Genomic DNA, 19,938 nt, shown 5'->3' on the forward strand with positions numbered 1-19,938 from the left:
CACAAATGGGCCCTACGGAGAAAGGGTAGCCCTTGACTCCCACAGCAATAATTTCTTAAGGAACCCTTCTTACAAGCAAGGCTTTAATGTATATCATTCTGACGAATTATTATTTCAAAAGTAATATCTACTGCAAAAACAAGGTGCTCCTAAATGGTGACGGTGCAGTGAAAAGTGATATAGTGAATCAATAGTGCGCTGTTGCTATATACAAAACTATATATATGTGACTGATAGGGAAAGTACGATGTTATTGGCGACTTTTGTGTTACGAGTGTCGCATTCCACAATCAAATAAAAAACAGTCCACATTTGTACATTGTCGACGTTTTGACTCACATAGCCAAATTAATCTGAAAAGGGTCATCATCGGGACAAAGGATAAAAGGAGATACCAAATGGATTGTAGAAATAGTCCTACAATCTTCAGGGGTTAACTACACCAATTCATACATCATCCAGTTTAGTTCAGCAAATTACCAGGGTGAGAGTTTGGCTAAGGGAAATCTAGGCAAGGATTGAATCCATCTCCCAACCATATTCCGATAATGAAGCATCGCTGCATGCATGAGCTGTTAGTGCGGTATCACATCCCTAGGTGGAACCGCAACATGTCAGAAGTTCCATAAAAAAGCCCTCAAGGAACGAGTGGCTACAGGGCAGCATAATCCGATATCATTTCAATGCCGTCCCAAGGATCTGTATTTGTTGCCTGAAGAGCGCGTTGTGCCGGAGTGAACCAAACTATTGCAGTGGAAGTACAGGGCAGCACTTCCCCCATAGGGACCATTTGTGTTACTATTTGTTGTTTTACCCAGGTTTTTGTGTTAATGGTTTGCCCAGTTTTTCTTCAAATCATTTTCTCATTGTTCCTGCAGCAGTCTCATCCTTAACCGGAAATTTGGAATTAACAGAATGCAAAAAGGCATCATTCCCAACATTGATTTGAATATCCAAAAAGAAGTGAACTCTCTTTTTGATAGGCAAGTTTTAAAGACATTATGCATTAAATTCTCTCCTTTGTTGAATAAGCTTTGGAAGCTTCTGTATCCAAAATAGCTCCTAGGAAAATTGGAGACATGGACAGCATTAAGGAAGCGTTTTCTCTGTTTAATTTGAGGCCTAAAGTTTTGACCAAGCGAAGACAGGCTAAAGTAGATGTTTTTGCCGAGTAAAATGAGGGGTCTTTGATAAGGCAGATGTCGAGGTATGGGAAAACTTGATGACTTTTTTATCTCAAGAATGCTGCCAGCAGGACCATGTATTTGGGGAAAACTCTGGAAGCTGATCCGAGTCAGAAGGGAAGAAGAACTTTGAAATGGTAATAGCACTCTGCCACCTCGAATCTTAAGTAGCTCTGATGCTTTACATCTAGTGAAGTCATGTAATCCCCAGAGTTAATAGATGTAAAATCTCCTGTAATGACAAGTTTCTGAAAGGCTGTTTCTTCATGTATTTGTTCAAACGACTTAGATCCATAACTTGCCTCCATTTCCTGGACTTTTTCTTGACGAGAAAGAAGTTAGAGTAAAACTACTTGTTCTGAAGTATGAGCAGGCCCTTCTGTTGCACCCTTGTAAGGACAGAATTTTCTTTTTTAACAGAAATAAATGTTGGCGAGACCTCTTGCAAGGAGGGTGCCTGGGAGGCTTTTGAACAAACTCTAGGGTGTGACCCTGCTGCATTATATCTAGCACCCACTTGTCTGAAGTGTTGTTCTTCCTACTGTAATATCCAAAAGGTTTTTTGTTCAGATGCAGTGGTCGACAAACTGAGGTGACCAGTGACTGCAAATTATCACGGATGTCTGGTCGAGTCATGGACTTTTCCCCCATCCGGATGACATTTATGAGCAAGTCGTCATAAGTATGCCACTGCTGGAGTCGTTCTGTATTGTTGTTGCGAGAGACATATTGCTTACAATCGCCCTTTTGAAGCTGAGGATAGGGTTGATATCTATAGGCTTGATAAGGAGCTCTGGGCATAATTGGCCTCTTTCTCAACCTCCCAGCAAGGGCTGAAAACAATGCGGCTGTAAAATTCCCAGAGAATTTGCCATTTCCGTGTCTGCCTTAAAAGACTGGGACATCGGTGACATGCTTTCCAAAGAGGTTTTCCTCATCAAAAGGCATGTCTAATATTTTGGCTTGCACTTTCGGATGAAAGGCAGTGGCCTTCGGCCATCCTTGTCAGCGTAAAACTCCTGCACCTGCGATATGTCTGTAAGGTGTCAAGGACACATCCATCACTGTATCTATTATTTCTGATAAAGCCCTCTCACCTTCCTATTTGTCTTTAGCTTTCTTTCTTTCATTTTCCGGCAGAAAGTCTACAAAGTCTGACTTGTCCGACCACACCTGCCTATCATTCCTTCTTAATATAACCAATGCTCTAGATGCTCTCATGGATGTCACTGTCATCTCTGAAAACTGCTTACCAACGTTATCAAGAAGTCAACCTTCTTTGTCTGGTGGCACAGAACACGGGTAGAAGGATTTCTGTGTCTTCATTAGGCCGCCTGCATCACCACTGAATCTGGACGTGGGTGGCATATCAAACATGTAGGCACATTTTCTGGCACTTTGTATTTTTTTATCCGGCCCAGGAACAACTGCTGAGACAGAAGCAGGTTTCTTCATAACTTTTAATCCTTCCTCTCATATGCGATCAACAATGGGAATGGAACTAACAGATTTTCTAGTTGAATCCTCTAAGCAGTACAGAAATTATTCTGTTTGCTTTATTTGCAAAGGAAGGTCGAAATGCCTCCAAGCCTGTTCTAAGAGTTCATGAAAGCCTCCTACATCCTCTGGAAGAGAGTTAGTGGATTTCGGTGCAGGAGACAGAGGGATAACATATTCATCCCACACCCTGTCGGAACTTGATTTACCCTGCCTCTCTCTTCTGGCTGGTCAATATAATCATCACAAACAGTGATCAGAGGCAAAACTCTTCTCTCCTTTTGTGCTTGCAAGCCCATGCAACACCGGGATTATCTTTTTTTTTTTTTTAAGATCTCTTTTATTGCTTTATAATTGCATGAAACGCATACAAAAACAAAATAACTTCCCATCTTTTGTAACTCCCCCTCCCTCTCCCTTTTCGCACTTCCCATCAATTATACAGAGGTATTTGTTCGGTTCACAAATGAATCACTTATTTGGTCTCTTGTACGATCTTCAACAGGAATGTCTTGATCAACTATACATGATCTGTTTCTGGTAAATCTGCCTCTGCATCAGAGTTAGAAGTGTCAAGTGTTCTAAAATTGTCCAGTATCATGTTCCAATGCTGAGCATTGTCTCTAGTTCCTAGGCCCCTGAGTGTTTCCCTTAGTAATACTGTCCCTTCAGTTTCCGCCCACTTGATTAATGCATTTCTCCAACGATTTATCTGTGGTCCCTTCGGATCTTTCCAGTGTGAAGTTATTTCTCTCCTTGCAAGTATCAAAGCCAGGTCTATGAATCTGTTTGTGATTTTATACTTGCTGGGGCGAGGGAAATCTCCCAAAACCGCCACCATGGCTGATCGGGATAATGTTCTGCCCGTGCAAATGGAGAGTGCTTCAAATATCCCCATCCAGTAGTCCCCGATTAGTGGGCAACTCCAGAGCATGTGCAGCAACCCTGCTGCTAGTTCTGCACATCGGGGACAGCTGGCATTTTCTACACCATAAATCTTTGATATCATATAGGGGGTTAAGTAAGCTCTGTGATAAACATATATGTTTATTAATTTAAACCTGGCGTTTCTGGAAACTGTATATATGTGTGTGGTTATTCTGGTCCACTGTGTGTCATCTATTGTAACATCCAGTTCCCCCTGCCATTTGGTCTTAAGTTTATTTAAGGGAAGACATATGCTGGTTAGTAGAGATGTATATATCCCTGATATCAACTTCCCTTGGTCTCCTATAGTGCATATTTGGTCACAGGTGTTATGTCTGGGGGGCTCTTCTAGTCCTGTACCCCACTGTCTTCGAAGAGTCCTAGCAATTGCGTTAAAGGTTAGGAACAGCCCTGGTGGTATCTAGAACCTCTCCTGCAGTTCTGCATAAGTGCACAGTTTCCCGTTATTATATAGAGCCCCTATGGTGTTGATCTGAAGTGCCATGAATTGGGTGATACTCCTTATTACATGATTTCCTGTGACGGTTCCTATACAGATCAGGGGGGCCTCTGGTGAGTACAGTGTTCTGGTGTGTGTTCGTTTTAGGTATTGTTCCCAGCAGTGACGTGATGCTTCCCATTCTATCGGAAGTGTTTTATTCTGTTTCTTGGGGTTTAGTAGAATGCCCAGAATTCTATCACGGGGGCAGTGGAGAGGGGTTCTCAGTGCTTCCCCCACTGGGGGTGCTCTGATGAATCGCGCCAGCCATTGGAGTTGGCTCGCCCAATAGTATAATTCAAAGTCAGGAACAGCCAAACCACCCTCTGCTGTTGTTCTCTGGAGGGTGCGCAATGCTATCCTTTGTCTGTTGGTTCCCCATATAAATCCTGTAATCAAGGACGAAATTGTTTTAAATACCACCCTCGGTATAATGAGTGGGATGGTTGCAAAATAATATAACATTCTAGGTAATACTATCATCTTAATCAGTGCAACTCTCCCAGTACCCGCTAGCGGGAGTGTCTGCCAGAATATCATGCTGTTTTTGATGCTCCTAATCATGCTCTGAATCTTCCCTTCTAGTAAATCCTCAGCAGAGTGATAGATATTGACCCCTAAATATTTGAATGTGGACGGGGACCACGGAAGACCCCGATTGTCCATTGGTTCTTTGATACCCCTAGCAGCTGGAAAAATGGACGACTTCCCCCAGTTTATCCGGAGTCCAGATGTAGCTCCAAAGTTGTCTAACATTGTCATTGCTCCTGGTAGATCGGTCTCTGCGTTCCGGAGGAAGAGTAACATGTCATCCGCATAGAGAGCAATATGATGCGTCAAAAGCATTTATTGTAATGCCTTCGTAGAACCTCTGGGACCTAGCTGATTGGGCGAGAGGTTCAACTGCCAATGCAAAAAGCAATGGTGAAAGCGGGCATCCCTGTCTTGTACCCCTACCTATGGCAAAGGAAGGGGATATTGTACGGCCAGTGCGTACTCTCGCTGTGGGGTTTGTGTAGAGAAGCCTCGTCCATTTGACAAACCCTTTTCATAGTCCTAGCTGCAGCATCACTCGTTCTAGGTAGTCCCATCGTAGGCTATCAAAAGCCTTCTCGACATCTATCGAGATGATTACTGCTCTATTTGCGTCAGAGGGTAGGGCATGAAGGAGTGAGATCAATCGACGGATATTTTGGGCAGTGCTTCTCTTTGGGATGAATCCCGATTGGTCCTGATGGATTAATGAGGACATATATGGTAGAAGTCTATTAGCTAGTACCCTGCTTAGTATTTTATAATCTAAGTTCAACATTGATAGTGGGCGTTATGATCGAACTTCTGTGGGGGGTTTGGTAGGTTTCAGAAGGGGAATCATTATTGCCTCTGTAGTGGAAGGAGGCAAGCTGTTGTTATTCCATGCCTCTGCATATAAGATGCTGAGCTGGGAGGTTAATAAGTCCTGATATGTAAGGTAGAACTCCAGAGGGAGACCATCTGCTCCCGGTACCTTGCCCCTTGCCATACTCTGGATTGCAGTCTTTATTTCTGTAAGTGATATGGGAGTCGCCAGGGCTATTCTATCTTCCCCTTTCAATGCCGGGAGGTTGAGGTTCCCCAGATCTTGTAATTGAGCGTCGCTGAGTACTTCGGAGGGAGGCGCATACAGCTCTGAGTAATATTTAAGAAAGGTGGTATTGATCTCCTTCTGTCCATATACTTTTATACCCGGGGTGGTCTCTAACTCCACCACTATGGTTTGAAGTTGGGGCGGTTTGGCCAGCCATGCCAGTAGGGCGCCTGCTCTGTCGCCCTCTGTATGTTGCTTCTGCAAGAATTGTTTGTAATCGAAACATGACAATCTAGTGTTAGTTTCTATTATTCTAGCCCTTGTCTCTTCTAGTTGTGTTGAGAGGTCGGGTTGTGATGGGTGCTTACGTTCGAGTTCCCTAAGGGAGTTCTCGAGATCGGTTAGTTCTGTCTCTAGCACCTTCCGTACTCCCACAGTAGTGCTAATACAATATCCCCTGATCACTGTTTTAAAGGATTCCCATTCGACAGATCTGGACGAGGCAGTTCCAGCATTGTTCTCGAAGAATTCCTTAATCTGCGTGCCCAGTTGGGTTCTAAAAGCTTCGTCTTCAAGTGACTCTGCTCTCAGGCGCCAAGTGGGAATCAAAGGTCTTTCCCCGCACCAGGCCAAAGAGATCAATAAGGGATTATGATCTGAGATGGTGCGGCCAAGATACTCGGCCTTCGCCACCACAGATTGCACCTCTGGAGATGCCAAAACGGTGTCCAGTCGTACATGCAGGTCGTGAACTGCTGAATAGAAAGAGTATTCTCTATTGGGGGGATTAAGTTTGCGCCAACAATCCGTTAATTGACAGTGTTTATGCCACTGCTGGAAGTGCAGTGCTGTTTTATGAGTTACGGATTGTGACAATGGTGGGTGCGATCTATCCATTGCGGTATCCACTACACAATTAAAGTCTCCTCCTATTAATGTAGTGCTAGTGAGAAGTGTGCTCATGATCAGTGATAATCTGTCTAGGAATTTTCCCTGTTCGTGATTTGGGGCGTATAGTACCGCAAGAGTTACCTCTCTCCTGTCCAATCTACCAGATATCACTCCGTATCTCCCCTCAGTGTCGATCAAGGTATGAAGAACCTGTAATGGAACGCCTGGTCTGATCCATATCAACACTCCCCTCGCAAATGCTGAGTGGTTAGTGGCGAATATTTGTCCCCTCCAGCGCTTTTTCAAGGCCTTGATCTCCTGCTCCAACAAGTGAGTTTCTTGTAAGATAGCTATGTGCACTCCCCTTCGTTTAAGAAAGCTGTGAAACTTGTACCTCTTGGACATGTTATTTAGGCCCCTGACATTCCATGTGATTATCTTGTATTCTGTGGTCATAGTTTAGGGAGTGGTGTGGAGGCGGTCTGCTAACACCGCTCTATTACTACTACTGGACAAACCTATTGAGTTTCATAATCTAAGGTGTGAACCGTTTGGGCTGCGAGATAGATGTGCCTGATAAACCCTGAAGACAACACAACCAAAATCAAACCCCTTTTGTAACTCCCTCTCCCCAGGACCGGTACCTACAACTCTCCCCGTCCAAACCATTACAACTATTGTAATCCTAATTATCAACCTATTGGAGGGAGGCGTGCCAGAGACCAAGAGGCAGCGTCCCGGACTCTTCCCCCAGACCCGATTATGTGTAATGTGCCGGTTAAGAAATGACATCTAGGTTCCTATAGTTCTATATTTACGGTTGGGTCCTATCAATGTCCCTAAACAGATTGAGGTTCCCCCACAATTGTCCGCTCACTTGCCAACTTGTTCTTTTAGCGAGGTCAGATAATCTCGTCCGCCGTTCCTGGGATGATCAAAGGCAAGCCGACGAGAGTGTCCTGGGAGGATATTGAGGACTGTTCGCAGTTTGAGTCAACGTCTGATGTAGCATCAGGGGTCCGGCGTGTGTGGAAGTCTCCCCCGCTTAATGCTGCTGCTGTTTCCACCGCATCACGCATCTCCTGTTGTGATTGACGTTTCGATGGAGCCGCTTCTGTGGTCTTTTTCCGGGATCTGCTACATTTCTTCCCGGGGTTTCGGAATGTCCGGTCGCGGGTTGCTCTGCAGTGGATGTTCAGCGATTCAAGCCATTCCATCGCCAGCTGAGGTGTGAGAAAACAATTGGTTCTGTTATCGTATTCCACTCTGAGTTTTGCCGGAAAGAGCATGGCATATTTTATACCATGCTCACGCATGGCTCGTTTTACTGCGATGTAGGATGCCCTTTGCGCCTGTGTTTCTCTCGTAAAGTCTGGGAATATCATAACCTTTTGGCCATCCAATTGAATCTCTCCTAGCTGGCAGGATTGTGACAGTACGTAGTCTCTATCTTTGTGGTGGAGTAATCTAGCGATTATTGGCCGTGGCCTGACTCCTGGCGGGGGTGGTCCGCCAGGGATCCTGTGAGCATGTTCCACCGCAATGAATGGTGAGAAGCCCTCTGATGCTATCGTGTCTCTGAGCCACTGTTCTAGGAATACTTCTATATTAGCTGCGGAGGCCTCCGCCCCCTCCGGAACCCCCACCAATCTGATGTTGTTCCGTCGGGCTCGGTTTTCTGCATCCTCCACCCTTGCCTGCAATGTTTTCAGCCGGGTGGTCAGGTCTTTAATTTCTGAGGATGAGCCTTTGTGCGCCGCTAACACTCCTGTCAACGTGGTTTCGTGCAAACCCACCGTTTCCTTTAATTTACGGTGGTCGTCTCGCAAAAGGGAAAGATCTGTGGTGAGGTTATCGATTTTACGCTCAAGCGCTTCCCGGGAATCTCTAATGGCCAGCAGCACAGTGTCCAGAGGTATTTCTTGTTGTTCGTGCCCCGTTTGCGATTCTCTGGCGGGCGTTGGGGGTGGATTCTCAGTGTGCGAGGAGTCCCCCGCTGGTGATTTGTCTTGTTTTTTTGGTTTTACCATTGTAACAGGTCTCAGACGCTTCTCTTCACTTTTTGAGATCTTAGGTTGCTATTATGGCAGTATCTAAGCTCTGGGCCTGGATTGTGGCCCGAGGGCGTTGCCCTGCAACACCGGGATTATCAGAGTGCACCGGTGTATGCTGTGCCGGTGTGTTAGCCTCTGGAAATCTCTTGTGATAGTCATATAACATGCATCAAATGTTTTACAAACGTATTAGACATAGGAACTGTATCCTCCTGCAAGTCATGTTGTTCCTCATATGGTTCATCATTTGGACTGTGTTCCTAGAAAGAGTCATAGCAATGTGAGGCATATCGTTGTCCATCCTGAAAGGAGCGACCTCCTTCATTTAAGGCTGAACTCTCTTCTCCAGGTTCATCATCGTCCTGGCATTTGAAGTGAAGTTGCATGGGATCATAAGCTGGCCCAGATGGTCTTTCATCACCAGAGTCTTCTACTTCCGTGAGACGCACAGGAGGCAGTGGTGACACCTTACTTTGAGATGTCTGATCGGGATATAAAGTCACTGGAACCGCTTCTGCAGTAATTAAAACGGTCTCTTTATGTGCCGTTGATGGGCTTGTCGACGGTGCCTATGACAAGATGATTGTTTTCTTCAGAACAGTCTGTGACTGTGATGTTGCTTTCGTGTCGTCGACGGCAAAGTGCATGTCAACGCAAATGCAGTCCACAGCTTTGTCGATCAAGGCGTTGTTGTCAGCTTTCTTGACAACAATGAAGATGTCATTGTCATTCTCGTTGTCAATGTCACTTAACCTGTAGCCATCACTGCTGCAGCAAGGGGCAATATTGTTGATGATTTCCTTGTGACGCATCACCCGTTGAAGCATCAACCATCGACTATTTGACTGTCGATGACATATTAGTCACCCATCACATTTCTCCACATGAGTTACAGACACCAAAGTAGATTTGGAAGGCATTTTATGAGAGGGAGGTGATCCAAACTCCTTTACTCACTGACATTTCCATCTCTGGATCTTTGCTATGAGACTTTATTTTCATTCCCCTTCTGCAGTGATTAAAACTGTCTCTTTATGAGTTCGTCAACCGGCTCGTCAATGGTTCTGATGACGACAATTGTTGACTTAGAAACTGCATGCGACTATGATTTTGCTTTCATTGTTGTCAATGGCGATGTGCTTGTAGATGCAATTGCAGTCGATGTCTTAGTCAATGAAGGCATCATCAGCTTTCTCAACCCGATGAAGATGCCACTGTCATTCTGGTAGTCTGTGTCATCTACAATGTAGTTGTACAATATCGAAAAACGATTTCCTCATTGACATGTCACCCATTGATGATTTGATCATCTTTGGCAGATACATCCATGATTGCATTTTTCTAAATGATGATTCCTTAAAAGGAGTAACAGGCACTGAAGTAGATTTGGAAGGCATTTTATGAGCGAGAGGTGATCCAGAAGCATCCTTAATCAATGGGTTTTCTGTCTCTGATGCTGTGTTATGACATTTTATTTTCTTTGATTCTCCTTCATATGAGGGTGAGCCCTCATTTTTATGCTTTCTCACTGGTGAAGATTGACTCTGTCCCTCATCTTCAGAAATAGGATCACCATGTGTTTTTTTTCTTTTGAAGCCACAGAAGTAGCCTGGCTATTCTGTGTTTCAGAGTTTTAGCAGAAAAGGTTCTGCAAGGCTTACATTCTTTTGGCTTATGATGAGGGTGTAAGCAATAAAGACACTCCTTATGGGGGTCCTCAGAAAATAATCTTAGTTTTTCACAGGATTTACAAGGTCTAAAAAGCTTTTTTTTAGATCCCTCTTGCATGATGCTAGCCAGGAAACAACACAACAGGTGTTACCTCTGAGTTGCTTATAGGGTCAAATAACTCATGTTTTTTTTTTTTAGAGAAAAAAGGTCAAAAGTTGACTGAAACACTTGAGACTGACCAAAGCTAAGGGAGACTCTCTCACACATGTACGGTTAGAAATCTGAGGTATGGTGGCAGGGAAACGGTGGTTCAGGGGCAGTGCTCCGATTAGTAGAATTTTGGTTCTTATAAATCAATGCCACTTAAGCTCTCAATGCTTCCCTATGACACTGCTTCTGATTATTACTGTTAGAACCCCACCATGACAGAAAGATTTGAGCATGTGAATCTATGAAAGATTCAATGCTGAAGAGTTATGAATAAATGAATGAATGAATTTGAAATGTATAAAACGCTCTACTACTTCAAATGGAGCAAAGAATCTAAAACTCAGAAGAAAGAAGAAAAACAAGAAAATAGCAGATCACTAGATGAGAGAATAGCAGTGACCCTCAGGGGCCAAAAAGAGCCAGGTCTTTAGCTGCTCTTGAAAATTACTTCCGATTCAATGAATCGTAAAGGACTGGGAAGTTGGTTCCATGCCTTGGATCTGAATACCGAGAAGGATTTGCCGCCTCATGCTTTAAGTCTAAATGAAGAGGGCTTAAGGAGATTAGAAAGGTAAGATCTCAGGGTCCTTTTAGTTTGTGCAATGGGTAAATATGGCAGTTCTATTATATAGGGCCAGTTGATGTAAATGATGTAAATGTCAGTTTAAAGATTTGGAAAAGAGGATCCTTTTATGCACTGGTAACCAATGTAAAGTTTCCAGAGACTGCTGACCTTCTGGGAAGTTTCAACACAAGACTAAGCGATGCATGCTGCACGATCTGGAGTTTATGGATGGTCTGTTTAGAGGATCCTGCATAGAGATGATTACAATTGTCAAGTCTCGAGGTTATACGGGCAAAGGCAACAGTTTTCCTTGCAGTTGATGGGAGGAAGTCAAAACATTTTCTTAACGATTTAATTAAGTTAAGACACCCACCTGCCACTGCAAGAGCTTCTGGGTGGAAAGATAGGGATGTATCAAGCTTTACTCCAAGGTTCCTTACTACATCAACTGTGAAGGGCGGTGGGGGCACAGAATTCGCCCACCATTGAGCTGGGGAGGATGAATTTGATTTACCAAACAACATGATCTCTGTTTTATCAGTGTTACATTTTAAATCGTTAAATTACATCCACTAGATGACTTTAGTGAGGCGGTTTTTGAAATTTAGCTCAGAGCCAATGGAAGCTTTATCCAGGGATAAAATCAGCTTCATATCATCAGCATTTGAGGTGGTCACTATTCCAAAAGAAGCAATCAGAGAGCCTAAAGAGGCCATCTATATATTAAAAAAATGCAGGGATAATAGATGAGCCTGTGGAACTCCTGATGCAACTGTCCTTTCTGGTGATGAAAAAAGTCCTAAAGTAAATGTTTGTCTACGACCAGTTAAAAAGGATTCAACCCATGATAAGATAAGATGAGAGATGCCACAGTCCTTGATTTGTTGGAGAAGTAAGGCATGTAAGATGGTATCAAACGCGGGCAGATAGATCAAGTAATATCAACACTTCATTATTTCCCATGTCCACTGTCAGTTTTAAGGTCAGAAACTTCCAACAGAGCAGATTCAGTGGAGTGTCTTAGATGAAAGGTAGATTGCTGTGGGTGAAGTACATTCAAATGTTCCAGAAAGGAATTCAATTGGCCATTAACCAGCTTTTCAAGCATTTTGGTTAATGGAAGCAGCAGTGAGATTGGACAAAGAATAGACAATATTGTGAGATCAGCCAAATATTTTTTTATTGCAAAGGTTTGACAACTGCCAATTCACAATCCTTTCCAATTCTGTCACTCGATATTGCCATTACTTTCTAACCTGCCAGCTCTCTAACTTTGAGGAGCCACCCGCAAGCAATGCTATCTTCACTAGTGAGAGAGTATTTTATTTTTGATGTTTTTTTTTTCATTTCTTGAATATTCTTCAAGAAATCCAATTGTGAAACAGGATCAGATTGATTCATTCTCAACTCCACCACCTTTCCAAGGAGATCAAGAACAGACACATACATTGATACTCAAAAGAGTAGCTTGGATGGGACGAAACCACCAACACTCCTCTAGGCATGTTATTTAGCATCCATACTCCCACGCATCCATAAAAGCTTCGGCAACATGCACAGACTATTATCTAAATTAAATATCTGAAATGCTCCCATTGCTACTAGCCACTGCAAGTCAGTGGCAGTTTTACAGCCAAACCCAATGAAATCTAGAGCAGAAATCAACAGCAACCAATAAGTAGTTTTACTGATTGGTACTTAGGCATGGCTCAATATGGTTGAGGACTATTATACAGAATTATCTGTCAGGTACTTGAAGGGGGATAAACAATGGTCTTGCTATAAACTGAGTAGTTTATTTCCTGACAAAAATTACATTGCTGTACATTCTTTTCTGCATTTGTAGGTAAATATGCCCACCAGTATCTCTGCTGTAGCATTAATTCAGTAGCGCTGATGCCAGCGGAAGCCAAATAGATGCTTATCCCCTTTTTGCGAGGTATACAAATTAGAGAACCATTAGGCATCATTCACAAAGGTAACTTACACTTTGGAGTAAGTTTACACTTTGGAGTAAGTTTACTATTTTCAGTATTAACAAATCTCAAGTGTAAATTTACTACGAAAGTGATAGTTACATGTCTCCACTCCCAGAGTAATGTAATTGCCTCACTCTTGCATGGGTGGAGGACAATCCTCCCTAGACCTTTTCCTGACTTACTAAACCCCTATTACTCCTACCTCATCCCATTACAAGACTGCCCCTTTCCCCACCCACATGTACAACTAACATTTATACTTATGTTTGCGGAGACTCCGCAGTTGCAGTGGAGAACTCCACACAATTAAGTATAGGTAATGCAGAGGCGTAAAACTCTTCACATAGTTTTTGAACTGCAATATGTGGTATACTTTATAGTACTACAAACATATTATAAAAATTGCAGCTGGTGAATCCAGCGTTCAGTCCTTGATGAGGCTATAAAACTATTTGGAAAGTAAATAGTCAGGAGGATTTTGCTTTCAATGTTGCTTGTATTGCCAGCATGTTTGCACTGATCGTAGTTTGCAATCAAGTTACAGTAGTTAACTTAACGGTTTTAACTGCTATCTTTGCAGCTACGCCTCCAGCATCGCTCTTTTTAGCGTTTGTTCCTTCATTTTTATGGGCTATTGTGTGTTGTGCATGGACCAAAGGAAGCTCGTCCCGTAACAAAGCTACTTTTACCCAAGTAGTTTACTTCTTATCGATTTACATTTTGAATCTATGAATTCATTTAAAAGACAATGTGCAAAGTATACATTTTAACCTTGTACACAAAATGCTGCATCTAACACAATAAGTGTGGTAACTAATGGATCAGCTTTTTGAAGAGCAAGTATGAGGGCATGAATTTCTGCTATCTGTGCAGTGGAATCACCTATAACTTTAGCACGTCTGTGTAACGCCTTGAAGTCAACATTTTAAATTCTCTGCACTGCAGAACAAGTCACAGAATATTTTTGTTGAGTGCCCATGCTCTGCAAAGCCATCTGTGTAGGTCACAGTCTTGTACTCATGTATGGGTGAAATACTTGGAGCTTGCAGAATATTCTCTAAGTGCTGTAGAATTTCTTGAGTCCAAAATGTCGGATCATGCTCAAATTATACAGTGGTTGCAATTAAAGGTGCATCCCATCGCACCAAACAAAGGGGTAGAGCACGTGAATTGGGGATACTAAGTGCTTTTAGAGTAGTTAGAGGGGGTACTAGGGTTATTTGTTCTCCTAATGCAAGAGGATGCACAGCCATGAGGATTTTCTCACTAGGAATATTTTTTCCTCTGTAATAGAATATAAATGTGATCTATATGCTATGTGGGTCATCTGTCCATCACTGTAACCTACATGTGGGTATCCTGAAGTGCTAGAAACAACCCCAATTACTAAGTTTGTCTTGGTGTCCCTCTTATGTCAGTACTTGGGGCCTGATTTAGATTTCGGCGGAGGGGTTACTCCATCACAACCGTGACCGGTATTCCCTCTGCCAAAATATAAATCGCTTAACAAATAATAGGATTTATTGTTTAGGAGATGGGATATGTGGCACAGTTGTGACGTACTAACCCGTCCGCTTAAATCTAAATCAGGCCCTTAGTCTCTAACATGTCTGTCTACCGTTCAAGTAAGATTGCTGTGGGGGATATGCAATTTTATATATTTTTACATTTATTTTATACCCATGTAGGGCAAAGAGTGTCATTATTCTGTCTATCCTATGTAGGTGCTCAGTCAAGTCTTCATCTGCAATGAAGATGCCATCAATGTAGGCTAACACCCCTGGATCCTCTTTTAAGATCTCCATTATTTTGTTGCAAAGAGCCTAAGACTATTGTTATATTTCTCCTGCAGTCTTGTACATGCATATAGAAATTAGCCAAACTAAAAAGGAGTTAGATACTGGGATTCAGGTGAAATATTTTTGCTAAAGAATCAATTTAAAAAATCTAATGTAGTCCTGCGAGAATTTTGCAACACACGTATGTGCACATATAAATTTCAAAATTCTAAAATTGCTCAGAAAAAGGGGAGTGTTCATGGATGAATGGCATGCACCATTACCCCTTGACATTGTAGTTGGTCTCAGGTAGCTTTCATCTCGTGCTTAACATTTTGCTTTAATGGGTATTGAGTCTGAACTTGGGGCTCACTCCTTAAGAGAATTACATGTGACAAAGAGTTTTTGCCTTACCCTGGTTGGTTTCTGTACAATGCAGGAGCCTGCTTTAAATCCAACTCATGCATATTTTTCCATAAGTTTTTCATTTAAGTACCATGAAGGAAAATGCTTGCATTAATACCTCCTATCCCCAGAGGTGCATCTCATATAAGTGATGGAGGCCAATCATCCTCTGCAAGAATGATGTCTTAGGCGTCCAACAACTGGGATCAGAATATTGCTTATTTTGTGCAATCTATTCTCCTCAATTTGTACTTCTACATCAAAACCCCTATACAGAGATTATGGGTCTATCCTGTGTTTCAAACTACATGTGCTCTTTGGATGAAGTCACAATCAGATGAGAGTCTGGCAAACTACAGCTACTTCTGCTGCACTTTTCAGAAGCGCTACTGCCCAAACCCATCCTGCAGACGTGTGCGCAGTTTCTAAGGTCTGTTTTTTTGTTAAACCGTGTACTGAACTTGAACTTTTCTCTTCTTTCTTCATACTAACCTCAGCATCATGTGCTAAATCTCTTATCATTTTACCTTGACCTATTCGCCCTTGTGTGACGCAATATTCCGATGCGCCTTTCCAGCCATCCACTCTCTCCAAAGTCTTACTAAGAACTGTAATGACTATCAAAATACAGATACAATCCAGCTTTTTCTCTCGAACCATAACCACGCCTTCTATGGTGAAGATCGAGGCCTGCTTTTTCTTATTTTGTAGCTTGATGGTTTCTTAGTTTGTAGGGCAGCTGTTTCTTTACCAGAACCCTCAGGCTTGCTTTTTCTAAGTAATGATCGGACTCATAACTAGCAAGTATTGCAGCAGTCCTGTTTGTATGAAAGGGCCCAGTGCATGAATCTACAAGACTAAACTCCACCCATGAGTAAGAGGTATGCAGCACTTGCTGTGTTACAGTCTGAAGTTTACTCTTTTCAGAACTGATTGTGCTACTGTAAAACAGATCCAGAATGAGACTCATAACAGAAGTCAAAAAGGGGAATGTCTTTCACTAGTTAAATACCTGACAAACCCACAGCAGAGAGCGAACTCTTACCTAAACTGAGGGAGAAAATCAATATTACAACAATGCCTCCGCTATGATAATAATTTCTAAAACCTTGTGTGTGTAATTCAAGATTACTCAAATGCCAGCCCTATGTAAGGTGACAAATGATATGCTTTCTAAAACATATTCAGAATACGGCCTGACCATTGGGATTTCTAGATCCTCTGGCAGTGCAGACTTAGTCAACAAACAACCTGTAAGCTGTAAGGCACGAACTACCCGAGCATTTCATGAGGATGGTGCCTTCTGGACTTTGATCAGTCCTGTAAGACTCACTGGAATACTTATTAGTAGGTATCAAACCTACTTTCATCATGAATAGACACACTCAAAAATACACACTAAGAATATACTTTTATGACTTTTTATAAATTCAAAATGCCATCCTAGTGCATATAACGTGTACAGCTGTGACTAAAACAACACCCAAAATAGTGCCTACAATTGCAGCTAATCAACAGAATATGACAAAGAATTACATCAATATAACGGTTATTGAGGATTTCTCCTCACTTCCTTCCTCTGAGTTACCTTAGGAGTCTGTATGAGTTTCTTGGGTGCTTGGGTGCTTGGGTGCTTCGGCTTCCACCCACAAACTTTTATAGAACAATGGAGATATTGTATGGAATGAAGATAGCAAGTGCCCTAGCAAGACTATAAGGCCTGCCAGGTGGCCCGAGGTCTCTGCCAGTGGCCTACAGAAAGGTGTTTACTGCTCCTGTCTGCACAAGCCCAATCTCTCAGCTCCCTGGATTGTACAGATTCCTCTCTCTCTAACTCTAGCTTGTTTCAAAAAGAACATGTCTTGTTTTTTTTTTTTATCTAACAAAGGCATCTTTTTTTTAAAGAATTTGAACCCTGTCTTTAGGAGATGATATATAACCTAATCTACTGCTGATTAGACTTTGAGGAATTCGCTCAAAACTCAAAACTTCCAGGCCTGCCTTGGTAAGTTGGGAAAAACACAAACTGATGCCAACACACCAGGTAGCACCATATATGTGTCATCACATTTGGGGCGGGTGGAGCCACAGATGGAGTGGTGTTGCTCCACTTGGCAGCACTGGACAGCAATTACTGAGTAAGAGGTTTCCAGATCTAGACTTGCACCTGAAGATATTCGTATGTTGAGAAATCTGTGGGAAGAAGAATCCATCAGTACAACTAGTTTCGTTGATCTTTGTTAAGTAATAACACCTGTACACCGTTAGGAACACTAAATAGATCCATGATGAGAATACCTTCTACCAAAATGTGCCCGTTTGAAGTGGGCTCTATTGCAGGGGATCGATTCCATGCCAGGAGCCTTCAACACAGTATGAGACTGGGAGATGAGGGTCAAGAGAAGCCTCGGTATTAACATTAGTAAATATTTGTTTATGGGATGGGTGCTGAATGCATAAATAACTTCCTAATATTAGTGGTTGAGACAAAACTAAAAGGCAGAAAAAAGCCTCCACAAACGTTGGTAAATTTAGAAAACACACAAGATTTATTTTTAAACAAGAACAGGGAATCTTTAAGTAGGTTCAATCACATTGCTCTAAGGAATCCTACCTCTGAGACAGCACACAGTATACCACACTGTCACTAGTGTAAAATCATGTGCAAATGTCATTCATGGGCAGCAGCTGAGAGTTCCGGAAAATATTTCCAGACAAGATTAGCAGGTCATTTGGCATGCTCTTTAAGTAAAAGCATTCTCACATTCTCTTCCACGCGTATAGCGGCTATAACCGACTAACCTCCTTCCGCAGCGGGTCCATCAAAGCAGCAACCGAAGGGTGTTTATTAATTAAGTCCACGTACATATCAACCATCTCGTCGGGGCTCTTACTTACTCCACTCATCACTTCGTACTTCCCTTTACTCTAAAAAAGATGAAATTATTAAAATGTATTCCATTGCTACACTAGTGCCCAAAGCGTTCCTTTATACTTTTAAATGCAGCATAAAACCATAAATTATGCATAGATTACGCAAAGTGGAAAAAACACACTTTCAATTATAGAAAAACACATTAAAAGATAGCCACTTACATAGTCCATTAATTCGTGAGCAGCACAGTTTATTGCCAAATGCAGATTTTGTCCTAATTCCAGTCCAAGCGACTTGCAGGCCTCTTGAATTAAGTCCAGGGGCTGCTCGAGTCGATCACAGGCAATTACAACACATCCCAGAGGTGACACTCTTTTAACGACAGGCTGCGGGAAAATGCATGAGAGGTCAATCTGCGGACGCATCTCGGGGCACAGCGCAAATAACGTGCCTTCGGCCTTCAATGTGTGCTGCAATTCAGACCTCGCCCACCGCCTCAAAAATGTCAACAAGATAAAAACTCGTACAATAAAGCATTTAACAAACAATTTAACGGGCAAAGCGGACTCCCGACTTGTAAAGTGAAAGACGTGCAAGCATTAGGTTATATAGCACGACTGGGATTTGGGAGTACAAGAAGTCTGGCTTCTGTTTTTACAACAGAGGGAATGACTTTCTAGATATGAACAAATTGTCGACCTGCCACATCAGGTCAGGGCCGCCGGTAAATAACCTAAGGCCAGGTATACAAGTGGTTTTAGCGTTCGCAAACTCTCCGATTATGAAAATCAGAGGGTTTTGAGGACTCTAAACCCCTTTCATTTATGTGCTAAACACATTTAGGCCCAGATATGCGTAGCTTTCTTCTTGTTGCAAACGGCCCAATTCGCAGAATTGGTCTGTTTGGGACATGAAAAAAGCACTTTAGTATGTACAAACCCTATTTTGCGACTCAGTAATCTATTTACCGAATCGCAAAATAGGGTTGCGTGTTGCAATTAGTAAGGGGCGTTCCCTTCCTAATTGCGAGTCACAGTGCGATGTAGGATTGTTTTGTGACCGTGAATGCGCTCACAAAACAATCGCAGTGGTGCTAACCCATTAACAAACGGAAATGGGTCCCTATGGGACCCCTTTCCCTTTGTGAAAGGTAGTGAAAATATTTTTTCGGAGCAGGCAGACCACTGCCTCCTCTCAAAAAATGAAAAGAGAACTTTACATTTTTATTTTTGAAATGCATCCCGTTTTCCTTTAAGGAAAACGGGCTGCAATAAAAAAAAATTGCTTTATTTAAAAGCAGTCCCAGACATGGTGGTCTGCTGTCCCCAGGAGGCCACCATCCCTGTGAGTGCAGCCATTCCCAATGGGGTCGCAAATTGCGACCTACCTCATGAATATTAATGAGGTAGGTCATTTGCGACCTCATTGGGAATCACAAACAGTGTGAAGTACACTGTTGTATATATGGTTTTGCGACTCACAAAACTCTGGGTTATACATCTGCCCCTTAGTGATTCAGAAACGTTTTTCAGAATTCCTAAATGTGTTTAGGAAAGTACAATGGTTCGGTGTCTGGAAAAGGAGCCGGTAGGCGTCGCTTCCAAATATAGAATAGTTATCATGTGTATCAAGATTGTACGACTGAATTCTGGTAGCAAAACATTGATATTTTACTGACCCCAAAGAGGAGTGGTAACCATTCGCAAAAGGTGAATGCACCTTTGTGAATGTACCTCTTAGACACTGCCTCCTCTTAACCAATAAAAAAAAAACAAGCATTTGCAATGCAATAGGTCTCGCATTTGCTTGAGTTAGAGCTATTGGCATTGCAAATTC

General features: G+C 42.5%; 1 protein-coding gene across 3 annotated transcripts in view; it reads right to left on the reverse strand.

The window, feature by feature from the left end:
- Positions 1-19,938, reverse strand: part of ENO4 (enolase 4) — a 434,196-nt gene that overhangs the window by 152,133 nt on the left and 262,125 nt on the right. For 2 of the 3 annotated variants that reach the window (XM_069239263.1, XM_069239261.1), the window contains exons 8-9: positions 18,324-18,488; positions 18,030-18,155 (exon numbers count right to left, since the gene is read on the reverse strand). In XM_069239263.1, coding sequence (XP_069095364.1) covers positions 18,030-18,155; positions 18,324-18,488 — 291 coding nt within the window. The remainder of the gene's footprint in view (positions 1-18,029; positions 18,156-18,323; positions 18,489-19,938) is intronic. The other variant, XM_069239262.1, reaches the window with a different exon arrangement.

This window comes from Pleurodeles waltl, chromosome 6 (assembly GCF_031143425.1).
Source record: "Pleurodeles waltl isolate 20211129_DDA chromosome 6, aPleWal1.hap1.20221129, whole genome shotgun sequence".
In the NCBI taxonomy this organism is placed as follows: domain Eukaryota; kingdom Metazoa; phylum Chordata; class Amphibia; order Caudata; family Salamandridae; genus Pleurodeles; species Pleurodeles waltl.